General features: G+C 39.0%; 2 protein-coding genes across 3 annotated transcripts; one reads left to right on the top strand and one right to left on the bottom strand.

Annotated features, from left to right (window-relative positions):
* The first annotated feature begins 50 nt into the window (after nt 1-50).
* LOC139972084 (uncharacterized) lies at nt 51-15,722 on the top strand. 2 transcript variants are annotated; one of them, XM_071979003.1, is made up of 8 exons: nt 51-192; nt 3,036-3,282; nt 4,420-4,735; nt 5,226-5,395; nt 6,630-6,679; nt 9,561-9,737; nt 11,296-11,378; nt 12,436-15,722. In XM_071979003.1, exons 2-8 carry the CDS (start codon nt 3,110-3,112, stop codon nt 13,090-13,092), a joined length of 1,626 nt encoding a protein of 541 aa, XP_071835104.1. In that variant the 5' UTR covers nt 51-192; nt 3,036-3,109; the 3' UTR covers nt 13,093-15,722. The 2 variants fall into 2 exon arrangements, with proteins under 2 accessions (XP_071835104.1, XP_071835105.1); XM_071979004.1 differs by having other exon boundaries at nt 121-278.
* Nucleotides 15,054-26,224, bottom strand: LOC139972091 (gephyrin-like). The gene is made up of 4 exons (XM_071979016.1): nt 26,106-26,224; nt 25,234-25,328; nt 23,983-24,049; nt 15,054-17,573 (listed from the first exon to the last, which is right to left on the bottom strand). Exons 1-4 carry the CDS (start codon nt 26,187-26,189, stop codon nt 17,430-17,432), a joined length of 390 nt encoding a protein of 129 aa, XP_071835117.1. The 5' UTR covers nt 26,190-26,224; the 3' UTR covers nt 15,054-17,429.
* Nucleotides 26,225-26,301: the final 77 nt, after the last annotated feature.

The raw sequence follows: 26,301 nt of genomic DNA, 5'->3' as shown, positions 1-26,301 counted from the left end.
GGCCGTAAACCTCGGTCTAATTTCGAGGAACGTATAATTGCGCACGGTCAGTCCACGTCAGGTACGGAAGGGAATTCCCATGGTCTTTTCTCAAGCACACATGCAACAGTGATATGTCAAAGCAATTCTTCAATTAAAGTATTTAAAAAGAGGCTCGGATCAACACAAAGAAGCAGAAAGAAGTGTTTTTCAGTTAGTTAATGAAGGGTTTCTTAAAAAAGTCTAGGCCTAACAGTTAGGCGTTTGTAAAATCCTCAGTGACAAACGGCATATCGGAAGTAAGAAGTAGACTGGGCCTTGATTATATCCTAAGTTGGGTACGGCATAACGTTAGGCCTAACTTTTTTTGGGGCGTCTATCCGCCTATAGAGTAGTAATAGTATAGGTTAAATATGATTAGGCCTAGGCGTAAATGTACGCCTTTAATGTACCCATATGAGTAAGGTACTCGAACATATCAGGGTTTACTCACAATCACAGGCGACCCAAACTACATTTCCCCAAATGTTATACCAGGATTCACAAGAGATTTCTGATTGGTCTGTTCGTCGAGGTAAACACAGACTGTTTTATGTCCGTTTGTTAAAGTAGTCTTGTCATGTCTCATGACATTGATTCATTAACTAGCCTTAGTTTAACCATGGAGGTCTGTTTTCACCTCCATGGTTAAACAAAACTGTAGTTATAGTGGTAATATACTAGTACACCTAGTCTCTAGGCCTAACTTCCCGTAAGTTAGACTATATTTAACATCTGCAAGTGACAGTTTTATTGATTTCTTACCACTGGACATATACCATCCACAGTTATAAAGGTATAGTCAGACATGAATGGGACGAGTAGGATTGCCATATTTTATTTGTTATAAAGGAGGACACTGCTCTATGTTTGTAGAGAGGGGTGGCCCCTCCCCTTTGAAGCCAAAACTGATTTTGAAAGTGTGTCTATATGCAGAATGGTGCCATAATTGTAGCCTTAAGTAAAACAAAATTTCATGATCCAATTCAAAAATTTAATCACCTTTTTATCAGAAAAATATCCTAGCCTAGCAACTAATCATAATTAATTTAGTTCCACAAGAAACACAATTTAGTGAATGCCTGTTTTTAGTACAGTGCCTTAATTCACACTAATCATGCTGTCACAGGTACGTGTGCACAAACTGGCATGCCAACACTTTCAATCATACTAAAATGAGCTGCCAGCATTACAGCCATACGGTGCGTTAAAAATCGGTCGCATTAGTATGGCCCATTTGATTTCTGAAATATTCCTAGCAACTTTCTACGTCAAACTTGGACACATATGGCAGACTTGGTTAATGATATTTTAAGTCTGGATATTATAAGCAGTATTATAAATCTGCATGGATGCCAACGTAAGCCATTGAAGAGGGGAAATGTCCAGGGAAATCTGGCCTCTGGTAAACCTTGGAGTGTGTGGGGGGGGGGGGGAATCTATAGGCCCTGTACATAGGGTTAATTAGGGACCCAGGGAAATAGCAGATATAGAAAAAATGATAACCATTTGCTTGATAATAAAGGCATGTTCCATGAACTTATGAAGACTTCCCAAGAAGAAGAAGGGGGAGGGGGTGTGGGGAGGGCAGAAAAATGATGTTAATCTTTATTACTGACAAAACTTGAGCCTAAAGATGTTATGGATAACTGTATTGCTTAACACTATATAATAACATAAAAATGTGAGATGTCCTAAGTGACTATATCTAACAAAGAATCCTTATGAAAAGGCAAAGGATATAGTCACATGTGTTAGTTTTACAGTCATGTGAAGTAGCATGGATAAGTATTTTGTATGAGGATAAATTCTTTTGCTACAGTAAGTTTAAACATTTATTATGTAGCACTCATTGGTGATTTGAATTTTTGAAGTTGGGGAAGTCAACTCGCTTATCCATCAAATAAACAATGTAAGGCTCACATATGAAAGACAACTCAGGTCCAGCTAAAGATAACAAGGTATCACGTACCAGAGCAAGTTTATGAATGGTTGTCCCAGAGGACCACATTTATTTTCAGAGGACCAAAATCAGCTTTGGAGGTCATCCGATGGGAGGACTAGTTATATTAAGTTCAGACTGTATTGTAACTGAATACCCCCAAATAGTTAAAGGGTGTGAAGACTCGGGCAAAAGAATCATCTAATGCTAGTAAGCCGACCTAGTTCAAACAGGGAGCTGCTACTGTTAGAGTAGCAGCTCCCTGGTTCAAATGAGGTGTAACAGAAGTGCTACAGTGTAGACACCACCATCCATCCCAGAAAATACGCACACAGCTTGCTACCTTCGGTAATTAGACACTAGTGTACAGTCAGTAAATTTAGCTGCGGTCAATACCCACAGCACTGTGTACAAACGATACAGCAATGGACATCTCAGGTCCAGCTAAAGATAACAAGGTATCACGTTTCATTACTGTCTGCATTTTGTAGCAACAAGCAGAAAACTTCACTTGCAAGCAACGGAAAGTTAACTTTTTCAGAGCACGGCACGCGGTTTGGGACGAGTCTTCAATGCCTTTAGAGTGTTATCTTCCCTAAAACTGGTGTTCTGTTCACCAAACCAGATATCACTCAGATTACAGTGTACACATTTTCCATGCTTAGTTATTTTACTACATTTTTTTGGACAACCAAATTGTAATTGCCCTGTCTACCAAAACTGGTAACTTTTCCACTTTTTGAAATTTAAAAATTGATGCAAAAAAAAATGATATGCTCATTTTCAGAATATTCTTCATATGCCCATGAATTGTTTCATTATGATAACATAAAAGGTGGAGAAGGTGACATAAAGTCCTGAGCTATAGAACCCCTGGGTGTGGTTTGTGAGAGTGCTAGATTCGCTTTAATAAAATAGTCTTCAAACTGGCTTAATAAACTGTTCATTTAGTGTTTCGCCAAGATGCATGTGTTTCTGTATTGTATACTGTAAGTTTCATGCACACAACATTTCACCAATTATTGTAAAGATTTGAAGCATTTCTTTGAACTCAGTTCTTTTTTTTTTGGATCAGTCTAGGATGACAACAACGAACTGGATGAGTTAGACGGCCTGTGATTCCGAGGAGATGCTGCTGCAATAACAGCAATGGACTTATCCAGCTTACACCCGGCACTAATTGCCACCAACTTGGAGAAGAGTCTTGAAAGCTTCAGTGACGAGAGTGAATGGGAGAAACTAGGAGAAGGTGGTTTTTCAACAGTATACAAAGCCAAATTTAAGGAGCAACACATACCAGTTGCTTTGAAAACATTAAAAAGGTGTGTGCTGATTTTCATATGCATCAATTTATATTCTGCTTGTTATACTACTGTAAGTCTGTACATGTTATACTCAAAGTATAACTCAAATTTGAATTTTAACCTCATTTTTCATTGTAACTATATATTTTAAGAATACTCAACTGGTGATAATCATTGTTTCCATATCAGTACGAAATGGTTACTTTTTGCTTCAATCGACTTCTGACCTTTTATTCTGGAGGCTTTGAATGTGCAAGTCCCTAGCACAGTGTGTTTGGTGGGATGAGATTTGGTGGGGTTGCACATTTTGTTCAGTGGGGTGAGATTGCTGGGGTTGCACATTGTGTTCAGTGGGGTGAGATTGCTGGGGTTGCACATTGTGTTCAGTGGGGTGAGATTGCTGGGGTTGCACATTGTGTTCAGTGGGGTGAGATTGCTGGGGTTGCACATTGTGTTCAGTGGGGTGAGATTTGGTGGGGTTGCACATTGTGTTCAGTGGGGTGAGATTGCTGGGGTTGCACATTGTGTTCAGTGGGGTGAGATTGCTGGGGTTGCACATTGTGTTCAGTGGGGTGAGATTGCTGGGGTTGCACATTGTGTTCAGTGGGGTGAGATTGCTGGGGTTGCACATTGTGTTCAGTGGGGTGAGATTGCTGGGGTTGCACATTGTGTTCAGTGGGGTGAGATTGCTGGGGTTGCACATTGTGTTCAGTGGGGTGAGATTGCTGGGGTTGCACATTGTGTTCAGTGGGGTGAGATTGCTGGGGTTGCACATTGTGTTCAGTGGGGTGAGATTGCTGGGGTTGCACATTGTGTTCAGTGGGGTGAGATTGCTGGGGTTGCACATTGTGTTCAGTGGGGTGAGATTTGGTGGGGTTGCACATTGTGTTCAGTGGGGTGAGATTGCTGGGGTTGCACATTGTGTTCAGTGGGGTGAGATTGCTGGGGTTGCACATTGTGTTCAGTGGGGTGAGATTGCTGGGGTTGCACATTGTGTTCAGTGGGGTGAAATTGCTGGGGTTGCACATTGTGTTTGGTATAATGAAACTGTCTAGTATTTAATGGATGTATTTCTGGTCAATTAAAACTTGTTTTCACATTTAATCTTGATATTTACTTACATTTACTTATAAAATTTCTTTAATCTTTTTGCAGACCAGTTGACCTATCAGAAGTAGCAGTTTTGTTGAAAGCCATCACCAGTGATTACATTGTGAATATCAAGGCTGTCATTCGAGCTGACTCAAGCAATATGTGTTCACATATTGCCATGGAACTGTTGCCTTGTGATTTGAAAATGCTTAGAAATAACATCAAAATCAGCCAAGCAAAGTGGTCATCAATTTGGCCTAGTATTACATCAATATACTTGGATGTTTGTAGAGGCTTCAGCTATTTACATTCCTGTGAAATCAGCCATTGTGACATTAAGCCCTCAAACATCTTAATCTCCCACTCTCTACAAGCTAAAGTGAGTACCGATGTTATACACAATACTGAACTAACTCATAGATTGCTGTCAAATTGACATAGTACCATTCACATGTATCTAGGCTTTTACCCTACTGTCTTGACTCCCCACAATTCTGTTTTCTCCACCAATGTGACTCCCTCATTCTCGCCTGCACCACGTCACCCACATCTGCACCATCCTCTTTCTATGTAAAGCAATTAAGGAACTGACAAGTCAAACTCTCCTTCATGGAGTGAGTACAGTCCCAAGTACTACCTTTATCAAAAATTTGACCTGTCCCTCAGTGCTGTGTTTAATGGCCCCCATACAGTTTCCATTATGTATAGACATTGTAAATCACAATCATAAATTTAAAAAAATTGCTATGTTCTTGTCTTGGATGAAATGCTAAACATTTAATTAACTGGTTTAAATGCAATCAATCAACTCAATTAACGAAATTAATTTTTTGTTACTATGAGCAACTTTAATCTGTGACTCTTCTTAGGTGACAGATTGTGGACTGGCCCGCTTGACTGGTGTTGATTCTGGTACTAGCAGCCAAGGGACTGTAGATCAGCTGTCGGTCATGGCCCCATCTGGAAGTCTTCCCTATATTAGCCCACAACTCCTTGAAAATCCTCACAAGAGAGTGACAGAAGATGATGATCTCTACAGGTTATTACATTCAATACCACAATCCATCAAAATGGATGCCTTGCTGAAAGCATAAATAATCTTTTGTATGCTGATATGACATGTGTGTGGTATGTGTATGAATGTGTATGGTGGATTGAAAGGTCCCCCCACCTCCCCATGGGTTGTAAAACACCATTACTGAAAGGACATGTTGTTATAAATTTCATATTGGAATGTCTTTCACCTTATTGAGTATATAAGGTCAGCAGAGGTAAAACTGTAGGAGCCGATTTCTTTTTCACAAAAGTGCTAGTTTTGGTCGAGGCGCCACTTGCTTCAATGCCCAAATCTGCCCCTGGGTTGTGTCATGTGTTCTTTTGGTGTGACATTCAACAAAATGCTGCAATCAACACCTCTTGCAAGTTAGTGGAATACATTAATGTCAAGTTGGTCAATGTAAAAAGTAATCATTTTTCATGTGCAAGGTTTGTTATCTTGTACAAACCTCAATAGATGTGATAATATCAGAAATATTTTAGATTAAAAATGTCCTTTGCAATTTGTTATGTTTAATGGACCAGAAGCTAACATCTGTTTCCTGCATACAACTTCAATGGTCTTGTAATTTGATACATGTCAAAGTAAGATATTAATGCCTGCCAATGGTACGGTGGTTCTGAACAAACAGGTGAGATATATGCTATTAGTGAAACACGACACTCATCAAACATACCATATTGGTACAGTTGAATGGTTGTCGAAAATAGAGCATTTTTAGTTGACAAGTTGCATGCAACACGGTAACTGAACAATTTTCGTCATGTTAGCATGTTAACGGATGAATTAGACAAAACATATTTTTGAGGTGTTGTAAAGTACGGTGCAATGCAACAGCTCAAGAATTTGAAAGTTTTCTCGACATAATATACAAAACCTTTGATATATCATGTTATACTAATATGATGTCTACAACTAGCTTGTCACTTCAGAACCACCGTATAAGTTTGCTTTATTCTCCCCTACCACATATCAGCAGTAGTTGAGAATATTGTCCTTTTTCTGGCATTATGGAAATAGAAACTATGTTTTATCCAGGGGCAGCCACAGATCTGGGATGTGACAACATTCTATGAGGAGAAAGTTTACATTTATGGCATAATTGTATCAGTTATTTTACCAGATATTACAAATGTATTAGAGCTCTTTGCTTTAATGAACCGAGAAAGATGAATCAGTGGTTAAATGTTTGTTACTCTTTTTATTTTTGCAACAGTTTTGGACTTCTTGTATACAAAGGAATTACCAATGAGAACTTGTTTGAAAGTAAGTTGAATTCTTGTGACCAGTTTGAAGGACACTGTGCCTAACAATTGCAATTGGATGTGCTTTAGTACTCTACACAATGGATCCATGTACTCTACACAATGTACTCTACACAGTGGATGTACTCTACACAATGTACTCTACACAATGGATGTACTCTACACAATGTACTCTACACAATGGATGTACTCTACACAATAGATGTACTCTATACAATGTACTCTACACAATGGATGTACTCTACACAATGTACTCTACACAATGTACTCTACACAATGGATGTACTCTACACAATGGATGTACTCTACACAATGTACTCTACACAATGGATGTACTCTACACAATGGATGTACTCTACACAATAGATGTACTCTATACAATGCACTCTACACAGTGGATGTATTCTACACAATGGATGTACTCTATACAATGTACTCTTCACAATGTACTCTACACAGTGGATGTACTTTATTACTCTACACAATGTACTCTACACAATGGATGTACTCTACACAATGGATGTACTCTACACAATGTACTCTACACAATGGATGTACTCTACACAATGTACTCTACAATGGATGTACTCTACACAATGTACTCTACAATGGATGTACTCTACACAATGTACTCTACACAATGGATGTACTCTACACAATGTACTCTACACAATGGATGTACTCTACACAATAGATGTACTCTATACAATGTACTCTACACAATGGATGTACTCTACACAATGTACTTTACACAATGTACTCTACACAATGGATGTACTCTACACAATGGATGTACTCTACACAATGGATGTACTCTACACAATGTACTCTACACAATGGATGTACTCTACACAATAGATGTACTCTATACAATGTACTCTACACAGTGGATGTACTCTACACAATGGATGTACTCTATACAATGTACTCTTCACAATGTACTCTACACAGTGGATGTACTTTATTACTCTACACAATGTACTCTACACAATGGATGTACTCTATACAATGGATGTACTCTACACAATGTACTCTACACAATGGATGTACTCTATACAATGTACTCTACACCATGGATGTACTCTACACAATGTACTCTACAATGGATGTACTCTATACAATGTACTCTACACAATGGATGTACTCTTCACAATGGATGTACTCTACACAATGGATGTACTCTATACAATGTACTCTACACAATGGATGTACTCTATACAATGTATTCTACACAAATGATGTACTTTACACAATGTACTCTACACAATGGATGTACTCTATACAATGTACTCTTCACAATGTACTCTACACAGTGGATGTACTTTATTACTCTACACAATGTACTCTACACAATGGATGTACTCTACACAATGTACTCTACACAAAGGATGTACTCTTTACAATGTACTCTACACAATGGATGTTCTCTATACAATGTACTCTACACAATGGATGTACTCTACACAATGGATGTACTCTACACAATGTACTCTTCACAATGTACTCTACACAGTGGATGTACTTTATTACTCTACACAATGTACTCTACACAATGGATGTACTCTACACAATGTACTCTACACAATGGATGTTCTCTATACAATGTACTCTACACAATGGATGTACTCTACACAATGTACTCTACACAGTGGATGTATTCTACACAATGGATGTACTCTATACAATGGATGTACTCTACACAATGGATGTACTCTACACAATGGATGTACTCTACACAATGGATGTACTCTTCACAATGAAGCATTTTTAGGGGTAAGTTAACTATGAATCATAATGAGGCCTAAGATGTTCTGTTGAAATACTTGAGAATATTGAGAATGTGTTTAATATAATACACTTTCTGTAGAATTAATGTGTACATGCAAAAGAAAATTCCTGTCCTATGATTGGATGCATTTCTTGAAAAATCAAAGTTATATCCCCTGAAAAACACCCCTGCACTTCCACTCCTAACAGTAAATCTGGCAGATTTTAGATCAGTGTTTGTTACTTACTAGCAAATGCTTGGTCAGTGATAATGGTAAGCACCCTCACACTACTGGGATGTTCATGATTGCTGATTGGTTCAGTTGGGTTCCATTGTGTAAAGGCAGAGTGTGTGATGGGCTTTAGTATTTCAGAGATGAAAACAATTAGTAACTCTTAATACATAACAACTCTATCTGGTAGATAGAATTTGTTGATTGAAGTCATGTATTGATATATCTTCCCATGAGTGTATTAAAGGCATTGAAGACTCGCCCCAAACCGCATGCGGCCATCTAAAAAAGTTAACTTTACGTTGCTTGCAAGTGACGTTTTGTTCGTGTCGCTACAAAATGCAGAAAGTAATGAAACATGATACCTTGTTATCTTTAGCTGAACCTGAGATGTCCATCGCTGTATTGTTTGTACACTGTGCTGTGGGTATTGACGGCAGCTGTATTTACTGACTGTACACTAGTGTCTAATTACTGATGGTAGCAAGCTGTGTGTGTATTTTCTGGGATCGATGGTGGTGTCTAACACTTCTGTTACACCTCATTCGAAACTAGGTCAGATTACCAGCATGAGACGTTCTTTGTGCGCGAGTCTTCACACCCTTTAAACCATGAAAGATGAGTTCATATAATGCCAGATTCTTGCTCTAGGGAAAGGTTTACTGTGTTACCTTTGGTTAATAGTAGATATTAATATTGTTCTACACCATGTATGTACAATATTGTTTACATTCGATTATTCAGGTTGGTTTTATGTTTGTCAGTAATGTTCACACCAAGGCGATTCATTCATAGCGGTCTGTTTGTATCAGTTGATTGAACTCACCCTGTACATGCTTGCTGATACTGTCATTCTCTCACCTTGTTTGTGTTTTATTGTAGTGGAAGGAAATGAAATCATGACAGATGCAAGGATTAATGATTTCAAGTTTTGGGTACTTAAAAACAAGGACAGACCAGAGGTGGATCTTCTCCCAAAGTTCTGCACGCCAGAGAAACTGGAGAAAATGATAACCAGTTGTTGGAATCATGAACTATCATCAAGAAACTCTTTTGAACGTAAGTTTATCATAACACTACTAATAGTGCAGCAGGTAAAGAGATGTATGCAACCTGGATAAAGCCAAGAAGGGCTGGATAGATTATGTTTCTCATAAATATTATATGAATGCTTCATTTAAACTACCAAGAGCTAGATGAATTAATGGGATGTCAAAGGTCAGCATGGGGTAGCAAACCCTTCAACACTGTCTCTTGAAAGAAGAATGTTAATAGGCTTTTCACATACATGGCATATGTATATCTCATATTGAATGCAAAAAGCCTATTGGGTTCGGTTGAGGTCACTTCTTTATGAGGTTCAAGCCAATTATGATTCATAACTTAAAGAAGTATTTCAGTCTATTAAAAGCTGATGTAGCATTCTATTTTTCGTATTGATGAATAAATAATAAAGCCAAGACTTTAAACAAAGTGCTCATAGATTATTTAGGTGACCAGCCTGAGTTATATTGTTAGTCTCTCAGAAGATATCTCTAACTTAATTCATCTGTTGGGTCTTTGGATCACTAGTTTGTTTGTGTTTAATAGTCGACTGTCAGAATGTATGATTAGGATAAGATATCTCTAACTTAATTCATCTGTTGGGTCTTTGGATCACTAGTTTGTTTGTGTTTAATAGTCGACTGTCAGAATGTATGATTAGGATAAGATATCTCTAACTTAATTCATCTGTTGGGTCTTTGGAACCCTAGTTTGTTTGTGTTGGTCGACTGTCAGAATGTATGATTAGGATAAGATATCTCTAACTTAATTCATCTGTTGGGTCTTTGGATCACTAGTTTGTTTGTGTTGGTCGACTGTCAGAATGTATGATTAGGATAAGATATCTCTAACTTAATTCATCTGTTGGGTCTTTGGATCACTAGTTTGTTTACAGTGTTAGTCGACTGTCAGAATGTATGATTAGGATAAGATATCTCTAACTTAATTCATCTGTTGGGTCTTTGGATCACTAGTTTGTTTGTGTTAGTGGACTGTCAGAATGTATGATTAGGATAAGATATCTGTAACTTAATTCATCTGTTGGGTCTTTGGATCACTAGTTTGTTTGTGTTAGTCGACTGTCAGAATGTATGATTAGGATAAGATATCTCTAACTTAAATCATCTGTTGGGTCTTTGGATCACTAGTTTGTTTGTGTTAGTGGACTGTCAGAATGTATGATTAGGATAAGATATCTCTAACTTAATTCATTTGTTGGGTCTTTGGATAACTAGTTTGTTTGTGTTAGTCGACTGTCAGAATGTATGATTAGGATAAGACTTAATTCATCTGTTGGGTCTTTGGATCACTAGTTTGAGTCATAGTTTTCTCTGTCAGAATAGCTCAAATATAAAAGTGTACCATCAAATGAAGTATTGGTGGATCACTAATCTTCAAGCTGTCAGATGGATTTGATAAATGAGAAAAACCATAGAGTAATTGAAGAGGTGATTCATATTGAATTTTCCATAAAAAAATGGGTTACAATTAAATCTTAGCTTTAAGAAATAAGTGGTCTCCAAAGGTAAATGCAGCGATGCATAAAGACTCCTGTTCTGTTATTCAAATATAGACTGGGTCGGTACTCTGGAAGATCAGTACAACACATACACAGAGGAAGAAATTCACACAGCTAAGAAGGCTCTTGAAACTGCAGTAAGTATACAACTCTTATTTATGAGATATCTTTACATGTACTCCTTCTTCCATATGCAGCAAGAAATGATTGTGAAAGTGATTGTCTGCCCAAGAAGTTGTACATGAAGGTCATGAAAAAACAAAAACACATTAACAATTGCATTTGGAGTTCTGCAGCTCTTGCAGTTTTGTTGCATGTGCCATTATTATAGGGAGGAGGTGAGATACTGTAATTATTTGATCATTGGATCCTGTTATGGCTGTCATATCAACAGTTGTCATGGTTACCCCATGGTTATCCCAGTTTAAAAAGGACTCAGCACAAAACACCCTGTTACGCAGCAAATATTGCAACAAAATCAGCACATTTTGCGCTAAATCTTTTCATAACTTTTTAAGTATAGCACTTAGAAAACTCTTTCTTATGTCATTTTGAAAAATATTGTGTCCTCTTTACAATGAAGTGTCATTATTCATTATGCGTGTGAACTAAACCCTGTACTTTTTAATCTGAAAAAGTAAAAACCACCTCGGAAAGCAGTGAACCTCTTCAAAATGTCCCTACCTCTCAATGCTTACATTATGCTTCCTGTAGTGTGATTGCATAACTAATTTCGTTCCTATGCCAAAGGAAAATTTGTTGACTCTTCTCTCTAGTGACTGTGATATAAAATTCAACTTGATTGGTCAATATTAAGGCTTATGCTTTTCACCAGCAAATCAAAAGCATCGTAAGAAATTTTTGAAGTCCTCCTTCCCGTGGCTAATCTGAACACAGTACAGTGTGCAGTGCTCTCACAGCAATTTTGGAGTGTGAAAATCTACATTTTCACAGCAAAATGTTCAATAGATATTCAATCTCCAAATATGTTATAGGAATGATTTGTGTTACCAAAAAATGGGATAACCATGGCAACTGAGGTCAAAGGTATCATCATACTAGTGCAGATTTGTGTCAAAAACTCTTCCTAAGCAGGTAGGCTGATTTTTTCAAAATGGTGGCATCAGTTTAAGTTTTCTCTTTACAATTAGTATTTTGAATGTGTCACTGCTCTCTCTTTCTTTCTTGTGATAGGTTACAGCAGTGATATGTGATGAAGACCTGCCACAGATCTCATCTCAGTCTATTAATGTTAATGATATTATTTTCTTAAATCAACTGGGGCATAAACTTGATCCTCCAAGTGTTGATGGGAACGATTGGCATAAATTAGCAGATGAACTGGGTTTTAAAGTGGGTGAAATTGATATAATTGAAAATAATGAAAGAGATCCTACTAAGGCAGTCTTGCAAGCAGCTTCTCACAAAGGTGTAGATGTTTCTCCCAAGAGATTGATAGAGATAGCAACGAAAATGAAGAGAACTGATGTTGTCAACGTTATACAGAACCGGCTGCAACCGACGGAAACAGAGCGTTTAGATGCAACAGATTCATCAACTCTGATGGTTTTTGAAATTCATGAACTTAAAGTGTTTGAAGTATTAAGAGTGTTGGATGTAGCAAGTGAACTTGGTAATGACTGGAAAGCCCTTGCAGGGAAGCTGGACTTTACACCTGATAAGATTAACAAGATTCAACAAGCATGTAATCAAAGGCGCAAATCTCCAACAGATGTAGTCCTGAAGGCAGCATGCCAACAGGCTAAACTTAAATCTTACCAGCATCTTATTGAACTTTTAACAGAGATTCTGCGACCTGATGTTGCTACAAAATTAAAACAAGTACTATAGATGAAAATAGCACAGTAACCATGGACTCTTATAAGTTGTCAGTGCCTTACCCCCAGACTTCCATGCTTAAGATTCTAGATGTACTTTTACTTTGATACATAGTCTAAACTTTTTAAATTTTCTCTTAGACCATATTTTTAGATCTGTTCTGGAAGTTTTGATGCTCTTTCTCATAATAGGTCCGGATGAAAATTATATATTCATATTGGTTGCCATGACAATCAGGAGTTCTTTTATGTAGGTGATAACAATCTTTCACTGTGCAGAATCTCACCTTAACAGGTTGCTCAATGTATTTAACAGGTCACAAGATAAAATGACCAATTAATACGCTTAGATAAAAAAAAAACATTTTAATGCCACACTTAAATCGCTTGAGCAAGTACAATGATCCAAAATGAACAATGAGGAAGGATAAGAAGTTACAGATCATAAAAATTTGATACAACATTTATAATAACAATAAAAATCAGCAGTTATTTTTACGAAGCTTAAGTGACGACCACAAATGTGTGAGAAGCCCGCAAGGGCTTATGGATTACAACTTACACGTCGGGTGGCTTCACATTCAACATTTTGACTCAAATTTGGAATCTTCTCAATTTAGAAAGTCATTTCAGATGGGAAACTGTAGATTGCTCTTGGTTGAAAATCCCACCTGACAATGACCCACCGGGGTATCGAACCAGGCACTTCCTGGTAGCTAAGCCTCATTGCTTCAAATGACACAGCCTTTATCCACTTGGCCACAGCACCGGTAATATATGATTAGTTAATATTAATTGGTTAAAACTATCTTACACTTTTACAGTTTTACCCACCACATGATACCTAGAAATCACTCAGTAAAATACCTGAGCTGTTCCTTTTTGCTTTACCAGCATCTTCAACTGTCAAGTTATATGCAGTATTCTAACATTAAAGGTACAACTTTTGTCTCCTATCAAGGATAGTTTTAATAGTCAAACCAACAACAGATTAATGCAACCATGTTTAGTGAGAAATACTTTTGGGACAGGATGAATGCTTGCCTTTAGTTGACCAGTGTAACCTTGGCCTTTTCTAATTGTAAGGATGTTGCGGATAAAATATTTTATATTTTACCACTTTTGTTTGGTGGCACTATGTTTTTAAACATGCAACTAAAATTGTTCAAATTGTGCAAATCTCATTGTTCTGTTTGGACTGTGTGCTCTGTGGAGTAATGAGTCATTGGCTCCATTGTGCATGGAATGCCGAGGCTCCTTTACATACGCCTGTTCCAGTATAATCACTCACTTATTTTAAACATGTTCCATTAAATGTGTAACAACTTTATTTTCATCTTTGCTACTCAAATATTATTTTAATTGACATTTAAGTAAATGGTAGCTGTTTGTGTACTATAAATGTGTCAAATCTATTGTGATTATTAACCTTTTACAGTTTGACATAACTATCAAGAGCAGTACTAGACGTAATATTAAATGAGCCTTGAAGCTACAACTTAAGATAAACAGTAGTGGACACCCTGCTCCTCACCTTCCTCCTTCAAAGTCATATTGATTAATATTTTAATGTATGGGGGCCTATTACCAAATTGTTAACTTAAATTATTGAATACTTATCGTAATTAAATAAAAAAGAGAAAAAGAAACTGCTTCCATGGTTACCAAAGCTTGTAAATGTGACTGTATTCCACACATTCTTTATTCTTTACCAAAGGCAACAGGAATCTGTTAGATGGTGGTGGGGTGGGTGTGTGAGGTCATATGGTCACGTGAGGTGAAAGGTCATTTGAGGTCAAGATAGTCCAAAGACATGGTTAAACTAAAAACCTTGTAAATGTGAAAAGTGAAGCTTGGATGAAGTGCATACATTTCATCTAGATTCTTCATGGTGAGTAGAAGAGCCCAATTTGAATTGGTGGAGGTGAAAGGTCGTTTGAGGTCAGTATAGATCAAAGACTGAAAACCTTGTAAATATGATAACTCACAAAGTAAAGCTTGGATGAATTTCATACTTGCTATGTAGATTCCTAATGGTGAGTACAAGAACTCTATAGAAATTGGTGGATGTTACAGGACAATATAGATCGAAGACTGAACTTTATATACATGATAACTCACAAACTAAAGTTTGGAGGAACTTCATCCTCGTCCAAGAGCCCTTTTATTTTTGTATAGGTCAAAGGTCATTTGAGGGCAGCAGGTCTAAAAACCTGAAAAACAAGATAACTCAAAAAGAGAAACTGGGGTGAACTTCACACTTGCTCTCTGGATTCATTTTAAGGACTGAACAGGTGCACAGTTAACATGAAGTGTTCTGGTATACTGTAAAGTGTGGTAATCAATAAGGTTGTTTGCTTTCTGGTTATCTATCTGCACTGGTTACACATTCACCAGTCAATTGGTTTATATTGTTGAATTTCCTTTTGTTGGGGTAGAAAATCTTTGAGGCAGTCTCTGTCATATGGCAGTAACTCTAAATGTTAGTATGATAACTGTCTCTCAAAAGCCATGTAGAAATTACCATTTTATCTTTGTTATACTCTATTCCTTAATACTATTATATGTTTGAATCAATGCTCTTAATATCTGATATCTTATTTTGTTTTTTAATTGGACATTTGGTATGGAACTGTGTTTTTTTAAGAAATGTGCATTTTTTGGTCATATTCTTTTTGAAGGCATATCCTACATGATAATAATGAAATTGGAATCAGAGTAAAGGTTCTGATATTGATATTAAGCTTGCCTCGCAGCCAGGGCACCGATCCTTCTATATATCTCTAGGAGCTTTATCAAGAATTAATGGTGCAATTAGTGTGTTGCAATATTACATTGAGTTGACTGTGATGAGGATCTGCATATTGTTTAAGCTGGCCGTCTGTATTGTAAGAATAAGAAAAACTTTATTGATCATTAAAAGGAAACAACGGTGATCGCAAGTCAATAAAACACAAAAGAATGAGAAGTGAAACTAAAAAGAACGAAAACATAAAAAGCAGCAGGATGTACAGAAATGGCAAGAAAGAAAATGAAACATTTAAAATTAATATTATGAATTTTACTAGCCTAAGGAATGAAAGATAAAGGCTAGCGGGTTTAGGTAACAGAAGAAGGCTGCCTGAGCCTACCACTGTGCAAGATTACTTTTCTCACAAGGTGGACATAGAGGGGGTGATTTCTGTCAGTCCAAAGGAACTCCAGCTTGCTAGGTACAAGGGAGTCCACCTCCTTCTTTACCTCACCATTCACCCGCCCTGTCCTTATGCTTTTATTAATACCCTCCTTTCCAGTAGTTGCCTCCAAATTTGTTCACAAATATACAAGAAAGTAAGACAATGTTCATCCATGATCACACTTTGTCAACCTTTGAAGCTTTGTAACTTATTGTTCTTGTTAAAAATTCCAGTCCGGCAATATCTTAGATTGATCAGTTCTCCTAGGAAAGTAATTTGGGACTTTTGAACAATATAAAGCTGTAGAGGCAATAATGCAGGTGACATCTATGTATATAATAACTCTATGCAGTTTACAAACAGCAATGGTTGCCACACTTACCTGAAGGTACCGGAGAACTCTCTCCCTGAGTAACTTGTATCCACTTTATCTAAAACAATAGGTTGTCAAGTCTGAAGTACTTCTTATAGATTACTTTGTACCATATATCGGCAGTGAGTTTCTGATTACTTATGTCTATGTTGTAGATGTCAAACAGTTAATTCATCAGTTCTGGTAATTATTGTCTCCATTTCTACATGTCAAACAGTTTATACATCTCTTCTGGTAATTAATCAGAAACAATGGTTTGTGAGGAGGCGATATTTCAACATGGCAGTTTTTTTTTTTTTCTTTTGTCAAAGCAATGCCTACATATTTTTTTTATAATGAAAACAGCCGATGATGATATAAACTCTCAGATTCAAAAATTGTTTTGTCATACTCTACTGTGTTGTTTCTCATATTTCTCTTTTCTAATTGTATTCTCTCTGGTAAAGTCTTCTTATAAGGAATCTCATGTTATAGACATCATGTATTACCCTGAATATCTCATAGAGATATCAGATAATTTGAACTTTTGTGCTAATTGCACGGGGCGAGGAGCTGTGAGGTGGGTATTTATAACCTCCAAGAGTTTGGTAAAAGAAGATATTTCACAGTATAGTTTTGCTTTCTGTCATGTATTTTTGTGCTCGAAAATCACTAACGAGTGAAACATCAGAAAATACTGCAGCTTGCTGGGAATTCCGGGATAGTAAAAACAACAACATTGCATCCTTCCTCTTCTTCCACCTCCACCCCCCCCCCCCTCCCCTCTCACCCGCACCACTCCAGCAGAGCCACACATGCTCATTAACTGGTCAGTTGTGTCTCTGAATCGCTTTGAGAAACAGTGTGTTCTTCCATACGTGCGTGTGTTGCTCGCACAGTATTCTGGTTTTCGCGTAAGAGGTGTACCGCATGGCTTAAACAAGGTTTCACAACAAGGAAGCAGTCCTAGAAAAGAAATGAAAAGATAATTTGTCTGTGGAGTAGGCAAGCAGATGAGGTATTGAGCAATGACGTACCCAGGATTTCAAAGGTGGGAGGCTAAATTCGAAATATCTCCTGACTGAATGAACCTTTATGGACGTATGAAAATTGTGGATGTGGATTGGTTGAATGCGACTTCCATTAAGGGCGTTTGAGAGTCCTTCCCAACTCTCAGAACAACATTTCAAAAGTTCAGACTTCAAATGAGGCATTTTGAGGCATATTTAGATTATAAATTAGGCTTATAATTAAGTCTAAACGCAAAATTGATAATACTTTTAGTTTTGAAGAAAACAAAGAGAAACTGACGGACGGTAAAGGCAGTTATCAGGCGCGTATCCAGGATTTTCTAACCCGGGGGCAGGCGCGGCGGAACGGAAAAATTATTGGGGGGGCTAATGTGTGGAGACTATCTAAGCGGAGCGCCACCATCAGTTGGCGCGGAGCGTACAAGAAAATTTTGGGTTTTTTTCAAACCCCCAGATGGCCGGAAACGGCACTTTCCGAGTGTTTTATGCTGCGAATACCTAGCCCTAAAATATGGGTCTCAAGCCTGCAATTTCTCAGATTGCACGTAAAAGTCTGTAAAAACATTGTAATTTGTATATTCGATGGTTTTTTAAGAGAGTAGCTATTACTCGTAGTGTACTCGCAAAGATATTTTTGAGTGTAGTAAGGGCAGTGGCGGAGCTAGAGTATTGGTCAGGGAGGGGAAGAATGGCCTGTAGGGGCGCTTTCGACACTATCTAAGCGGAGCGCCACCACAGGTTGGCGCGGAGCGTACAGAAAATTTTTGAGTAAAGATACTCCCTAGATTGCAGGAAATGACCCTTTCCGGGGCCTTGCTAATTTGCAGATAAACGGAGAATAAATAGGTGTCGTCGCCATTTTGTCGGAAAATTACACCAACAGAATATGACAAATGTCAATAGGTATATGAGAGCGCAATAAAATAGTCAAAAATCGCGAATAAGTAAAAAGTAGTGAAAAGCTGAAAAGGGCGCCAGCAGTCCATTTGAGTCCGTCAGGGGGGGGGGGGGCATCCGCCCCTGACTGTATATATGGACGCTCCGCCAATAAGTAAGGGGATGTTGGAGAACTGGCTGAAATGAGGCAAGTCATTGGCTTAAGACGAAGTTGTGTTACGCTTACCGGTACTCACACTTACTGCTTCCACTTTTCACGGGGCGTGAAGACGCGGTTGGGGTGACAATGTGGTCTATAGCCAGGGCACGTGCCGAGGGTCCCCCAGCAATTACTAAAATTATTACACCTATAGAGTATACGTGTGCATCGGACAGATCGACAAGTATGCATTGAAAAATGGGCAGATGCACGTTTCGGAGCCTTGGTAAATATTGGGGGGGCTTATCATGCATTTGCCCCCTCAACTTTTTTATTGGGGGGGCTGAGCCCCCCCAAGCCCCCCCGGTTCCGCCGCCACTGCCCGGGGGGCGCGAATTACTATCTAAGCGGAGCGCCACCATCAGTTGGCGCGGAGCGTACAAGAAAATTTCTGGTTTTGATACCCCCCGGATCACCGGAAATGGCACTTATCGGGCTTGAAAATGACCAACCAGATGTACACTTTTGCCTGATAACCAAGTATTTCCCAAAAGTTTTTTTCCATCCATAACCTTTTTGAAGATTGTCACCAGTCACACATCATGTTCGACCTCATTACATGTCCTATGGATCATTGCTTTTGTAGGTGATTCTACGTCACGGCCCACAATATCCGAAAGCCCCACTTTTGAAGGTTTTAAGCCCATTATTTGTTGAGAATTTGAAAATTCACATTTCTCGTGAATAAAATCACTTCAAAACATACCCATAATGTTGCACAAAATTCAATCTATGGACAACCAATATAGAAAAACCTCCTGGAACCCCCAACAGACAGGTCAAAATTGCACGAGTAGAGGAAAGTATGATGAAGAATGTTGGTGAGGAAATTTTCTAAAATTCAGACACAGTTAATTTATTGGTGTAGAAATATTAAAACCTCTTATAATGGCTATTATAAAACTTGGTTGAAGGAAACGAAAAATAGCAGATATTTCCGATATCAGGTATATCGAAACCGAACACTACACACATAGGCGTAGGTCCCGTAGGAGGCGGGGGCTGCAGCCCCACCCCCCCCCCCCCCGCAACCAAAGTTTTCCCACTTTTTCGGGCACCTACTGAAAGAAAAATAAATAGCAATGAATAGCTTTAAAATGATCTCCTTGGTAATTAAAATAAAAGGTCTAAGCTTGGCCGACATTACTACTGTAAAAGAGAGTTTTGACATAAATGGATCTGTATGCTTTTTCTCCATCTACATAACATTTGGTTGTTTACATTTGCATCCGGCGGTATAATGTGCAACTTTCACGGACCGTAAGGTACACTATGCCATGCAATGTAATGACCGATGCTTGCTTATATGATATTGGCATCGGTATGTTGAACGCGCGCTTTGCGCGCGAAAAATTTGGGCTTTTTTTCGGGCAAGTCATTACAGCCCCCAAATCCAATTGGGCTCCTACGCCTTTGACTACACACATAGACAGTTTTTTAGGCTGTTCATCGTGGAACATGCATTTCAATGCTCACTGATATGATGTTATATCTGCTCTTTGCTTTACAAATTCGAACAGGAGTGTAGCGAGTAATTGCCAAGGGAGGGGTGAAGCCTATAGGCAAACTATCTAAGCGAAGCGCCACCATGAGTTGGCGCGAAGCGTAGAAGAAAAATTTTGGCCGAAAATGCCTCCCAGATCGCTGGAAATGACACTTCCCAGGCCTTGTAAGTTGCATCTAAGCAGGTGCGTATCCAGGGGGGGGGGCGTTGGGGGCGCGCGCCCCCCGGGTAAGAAAAAGAGGAGAGAAAAAAAAAGGGAAGAAAAAGGAAAAATGAGGAGAAAAAGAGGAGGAGGAGAGGAAGGAAGGGAAAAGAAAAAGAAGAAAGAGAGAAAAAGGAGAAAAGGAGGGAGTAAAAGAAAAACGCGAAGACACCGGGAAGAGAAAGATGAACAGTGACATCATTACAGCGCTGAAGGGTAGCCAGTGACGGATCAATGATTTCGTAAAAGTGTGCCTCACCCTACCCCTTACACCGACAACTCCATTTTTTGACGTTTCCATTTTCCTCTCTCACTAATGATCTATATAGCCTATATATACTATATATATGGTCTATCATAACGCGTGTGTAGAATTGTGCTATGAAACCAACTGTGGCTGGTCTCGAACTCGACCGTGTCGTCGGGGAACATGACGCATTTTGGGATGGGGGCGACCGCCCCCCCCCCCATTCAGCATTTTTTTAAATGATATCGCTAAGTAATTTCAAAATAGAAAGTGCTTAGATGCAACTTACAAGGCCTGGGAAGTGTCATTTCCACCGATCTGGGAGACATTTTCGGCCAAAATTTGCTTGTACGCTTCGCGCTAACAAATGGTCCTGGGTAGTGCCATTTCCAGCGATCTGGGAGGCATTTTCGGCCAAAATTTTCTTGTACGCTTCGCGCCAACCTATGGTGGCGCTACGCTTAGATAATTTGCCTACAGGCTTCGCCCCTCCATTGGCAAATTCCTCGCTACGCGCCTGTTCGAATTTGTAACGCAAACAGCAGATATCACATCATATCAGTGAGCATGAAAATGGCGTTCCAGGATGAAAATCCTCAAAACTGTCCGACTTGCCTGAAAAAATAACCAAAATTATCGCGCGCCTAGCGCGCGTTCAACGTGTCAATGTCAATATCATATAAGCAAGCATCGGTTATTACATCGCATGCCATTATGTACCGTACGGTCCGTTAAAATTGCGCAGTATGCCGCGGGATGCTAATGTAAACAACGACATGTCTCATGTAGATGTATAAAAAGCATGGAGGTCCAATTATGTCAAAAGTTTCTTTTTCATTAGTAATGGCGAATTAGGGGCTGCACCCCCGCCGCGCAGTGGCGGAGCGTCCATACGGTCAGGGGGGCGGATGCACCCCTGACGGACTCAAATGGACTGCTGGCGCCCTTTTCAGCTCTTTACCACTTTTTACTTATTCTAGATTATTGACTTTTTTATTGCGCTCTCATCTACTTATTGACATTTGTCACATTTTGTTGGTGTAATTTGGCGATGACACCTTATTCTTCGTTTATCTGCAAATTAGCCAGGCCCTGAAAGGATCATTTCCGGCGATCTAGGGAGTATCTTTACTCAAAAATTGTCTGTGCGCTACGCGCCAACCAGTGGTGGCGCTCCGCTTAGATAGTGTCGAAAGCGCCCCTACAGACCATTCTCGCCCCTCCTGACCAATACCCCTAGCTCCGCCACTGCCGCCGCGCCTCCTACGCCTATGTGTGTAGTGTTCGGTTGAAGGAAATATCTGCTATTTTTTCATTTCCTTCAACCAAGTTTTATAATAGCCGTTATAAGAGGTTTTAATATTTGCACACCAATAAATTAACTGTGTCTGAATTTTCGAACATTTCTGACCAACATTCTGCATCACACTTCCCTCTACTCGTGCAATTTTGACCGGTCTGTTAGGGGTTGAAGGAAGTTTTTCTATATTGGTTGTCTATAGATGAAATTTTGTACAACATTATGGGTATGTTTTGAAGTGAGTTTATTCACGAGAAATGTGAATTTTCAAATTCTGAAGAAATTCGGGGCTTAAAACCTTGAAAAGTGGGGCTGACGGGTATTGTGGGCCGCGACGTAGAATCACCTACAAAAGCAAAGACCCACAGGAGATGCGATCAGGTCGAACATGACGTGTGCCGGGTTGACAATCTTCAAAAAGGTTATGGATGAGAAAAAAAACTATTAGGAAATACTTGGTTCTCAGGCAAAAAGTGTACATCTGGTTGGTCATTTCAAGCCCGAGAAGTGCCGTTTCCGGTGATCTGGGGGGTATCAAAACCAGAAATTTTCTTGTACGCTGCGCGCCAACCGATGGTGGCGCTCCGCTTAGATAGTAATTCGCGCCCCCCGGGTTTGAAAATCCTGGATACGCGCCTGCTAAGCATTGTCTATTTTGAAATTACTAGCGATGTTATAAAGAAAATTTGCTCGGGGGGGGGGGGGGGGAGTGCGGTCGCCCCCTTCCCGAAATGCGTCATGTTCCCCGACGACTCGGTCGAGTTCAAGACCAGCCACAGTTGGTTCCATATAGCACAATTGTACAATTGTTTAAGGCGTCCATACACACACGCGTTATGATAGACCATATATAGTATTTATATAGATACATTAGTGAGAGAGGAAAAATGGAAACGTCAAAAATGGAGTTGTCGGTATAAGGGGTAGGGTGAGGCGCACACCGCTCCGTAATCCTTGATCTGTCGCTGGCTACCCTGTGTATATAATAGGGATCAGCGCTTTAACTATGACTGTTCCTCTTTCTCTTTCCGAGGTCTTGGCTATCTTCTACTCCCTCCTTTTTCTCTCTTTTTTCTTTTTCTTTTCCCTTCCTTTCTCTCCTCCTTTTCTTTTTTCCCTCTCCTTTTCCTTTTTTTCTTCTCTCTTTTTTTCTCCTCTTTTCCTTACCCGGGGGGCGCGCGCCCACAACGCCCCCCCCCTGGATACGCACCTGGTTATTACTGTTATCACTGTTATTATCTAATGGATTCATTATGTTTTTACGTTCATTTCCGATATATTGAAATCGCATACTGTAGATCATTAACTGCTCAAGTTTCATGTCACACAAAGTGAAGTTAAAGTCCAGAAACGTCAAATGTAATAATTCGTCTTTATATTTCATGAATAATGAAACGAGAGTGCTTTTGCAACGATATGTGCAGGATCAGATATAATTCGCTTAATGAATCATGATTACCTGAATCTAGAGTGTTGTCTTAGTTTGATTAATTGTCTTAATTTATTCGAGCAATACTCGATAAAGAATTGACGATTATCGAGAGAGAATTATCATGTTAGGATATTAATCTGCAAATTGTACGGTAAGGGTTTTCTCATTTTGTTGGCAGTAACTTTTTAAAGCTTTCCCCTTTTATTGCAAGTAACTGAATCCTTGAAAATGTCGGTCTGTTCTATGCCGAGAAGTTGAAGATGACTTCAAATCTACAACTCACGTTAACATCCTATTATCATTTTTGTTTTTGTTTTGCTGAAATGAAATGGGGACCGTTGAATACATAACTCTGTTAGACCAACTTGAACTCAAACACTGGTATAAAACGTCACACACCCGTGTTTGTTATCATGCTACGAAGTACTATACGAGCAACAATCGTGATGCCCAGTTTCAGCATATTGTTAATTGGTTTGTCTCAAATTATTTTGAACTGAAATGACCAACAAGAGTATGGCAATGAGTCACACCACGTATAAAATAAAGTAAAAGTTGCATACCTTAGAGCCTTTCCTACTTCCGGGTAGATTTATAATTAATGTTCTTCGTCTTATACCGCATACAGGCCTGTAGAAAAGGAAGTATGTCGTTACGGTTTTATTCATCATCACATATCGTCTGCATTCCTAGATGTCGTTACAGGACATACACTTATTAGTTAATAGTTCTTGATCCCATGCACTCGCCTTAACCCCCACCCCCTGCCTCCCCCAATAAATAAATAGAACAACAACACAAAACTCATGGTTTAAAAACTTTACACGAACTTCTGATAGAATTTCCTTATGTTCGTTGATTTTTTGTTCTTCTTAATTGCTAATTAATGTTAAGTTTGGTGAGGCAGTCTGGAAGAAAGTCTTAGTTTGTACAATTATAATATTAGACAATACAGTGCTACTCTCAGTAGCTCATGAAGGTATTTGATCAGATGGGTCTGGTACATCTATTGTGTTGGGAAATAACAGCCAGGTACAGGGGTGGGGGGGGCAGTCTGTTGGGAATGCCAGAAGCGAAGTCTCAGAGAAAGTTCATCATTTTACTTTATTTCTCGTTCGCTTGTAGCAATTTTCAAGCACAAAATTACATATCAAAGAGAGGAATTACTCTGTAATCTCATTTTAATACATCTCCATGCTTTATTGGTAAATTTTTCACAGGGAAATACCCCTTCTCCCAACGCCTCCTTCCGATTCCTATACGTCACGCGCTATAAGATTTGCTAAAATGTGTGGCCACTGGGGAACAGCATAGCATATATCTACTTTAAAGTTGTATCAGAATATCTTTCATTGCTTTTGATGTCTGAAAAATACGTGATAAATAAAGCTGCAATTTAACGCCACGAAATTGAATAAAACTCGACCAAAATAATAGAAGGTAGTTGTTAGCCTCTTCATTTTGAGTTTAACCAATATCTGTCCAAGCATGTAGAATAAATATCAAAGAATTGCAAAAACAAAGCATTGGCCTACACTAATTTGTGGGACACAAACAGTTTCTTTAATGGACTGAATGCTCTATATTTTAAGGAGCAACCACGTGGTTGTAACCATGGGATCTCTTATTAGATTGAGGTCTTGCAAATAATGAGTGATCTTTACATAATATGGCTAGAGAGTGGAAAATTGTACTCCATGACCCAAAATAAGGAACAAAATCGATCGACCTTGCCCCTCATCAACTCCTCTCCCACCCTCCTTCACCCTGTAATAACACTAAATCAATTGTATGCTCATCTTGGGGACGCTCACCTGCTCAACATTGTTAATGGTGTCATTTTTAGCGATCCTGTAAGCATTGCAATGGCCAAGCCAGTCGCTTCTTTCTCTATAACGGATCTGGTTGCCTGGAATTAGAATTAACAAACTATGGTCCGAGATAATACATTCTGAGAACACATACAGTTTGTAATAATTGGTCAGTCTGAATTAAGGTTAGATGTACCACGAAAACTATATGAAACGAATCTGATATAAAATGAATGCATTGGTACACTGTCATTATTGCTATCCCCCCCCCCCCCCATGCAAACTGCATTTTAAAGGTTGACGTTAATCCGTAATTGACAGGAATTTTCAATTAATAACAGCCAATTGCTTCTCTAGTTAAATATTATCATATTATTTTGCTTTTCTGTAATCGCAACAATTTTACAGAAACAGTGACACATCCAAAAGTGTGAACGATACATTTGTGTACTGTAAAAGAGAACATAGCACACAGGGTTATCGCCTAAGAGTATAGTGGCTTTCTCTACAATAGATCAAGTACGTATTTTAAGTTGGACTATCCCTTCAACAATTTAGCGGATGGAGCTCAGGAATAAACTGTTCAATATGGGTAAAGAACCATTCATAACAGTACCGTTTACCATGATTACAAGTGTTTTGGAATGGGGCTTATTGCAATAGTACCTTAAATGACCGAACAGGTCACGCGAGAAACTCCCCCCACTCGAACTCTTTGTGCCATCCAGCCCGTCCCCCCCTCCCCCAGATGCCACTGTACAGTATGTGTATAAAGGCACACCTACTCCGTTATTAATTTCTCATCCTCATATGATAGCTTCAAACTAGAACATTGGCATTCTTGCTAACACGAATAAGGATATACAGATATGTACCTCTGGAGTAACGTCTCTGGCTGAAAATCCTGTTCCACCAGTGGTTAGAATTACATCTAACATGAGGTCATCACTCCATTCCATTAGCGCCCTCTGTTTAAAGATGCAATTCGTGTTATGATAATCGGTATGTACCTTGGAAGCCAAGGGGTGGGCGGGTTGAAGAGTGGAGATGTGGGGGGGGGGGGTGTTAGAC

Source organism: Apostichopus japonicus, chromosome 8 (assembly GCF_037975245.1).
Source record: "Apostichopus japonicus isolate 1M-3 chromosome 8, ASM3797524v1, whole genome shotgun sequence".
Taxonomy (NCBI): domain Eukaryota; kingdom Metazoa; phylum Echinodermata; class Holothuroidea; order Aspidochirotida; family Stichopodidae; genus Apostichopus; species Apostichopus japonicus.
This window is presented reverse-complemented; position numbering and strand designations above follow the sequence as displayed.

What these genes read in the sequence shown, in the direction of transcription:
- LOC139972084 (XM_071979003.1), top strand. Translation starts at nt 3,110, where the DNA reads ATGGACTTATCCAGCTTACACCCGGCACTAATTGCCACCAACTTGGAG. An exon ending in GCTTTGAAAACATTAAAAAG is followed by an intron (nt 3,283 to 4,419) that starts GTGTGTGCTGAT and finishes ATCTTTTTGCAG; the next exon opens with ACCAGTTGACCTATCAGAAG. An exon ending in CAATGAGAACTTGTTTGAAA is followed by an intron (nt 6,680 to 9,560) that starts GTAAGTTGAATT and finishes GTTTTATTGTAG; the next exon opens with TGGAAGGAAATGAAATCATG.
- LOC139972091 (XM_071979016.1), bottom strand. Translation starts at nt 26,189, where the DNA reads ATGGAATGGAGTGATGACCTCATGTTAGATGTAATTCTAACCACTGGT. An exon ending in CCAGAGACGTTACTCCAGAG is followed by an intron (nt 25,329 to 26,105) that starts GTACATATCTGT and finishes TTCTAATTCCAG; the next exon opens with GCAACCAGATCCGTTATAGA. An exon ending in CCATTAACAATGTTGAGCAG is followed by an intron (nt 24,050 to 25,233) that starts GTGAGCGTCCCC and finishes CCTTTTCTACAG; the next exon opens with GCCTGTATGCGGTATAAGAC.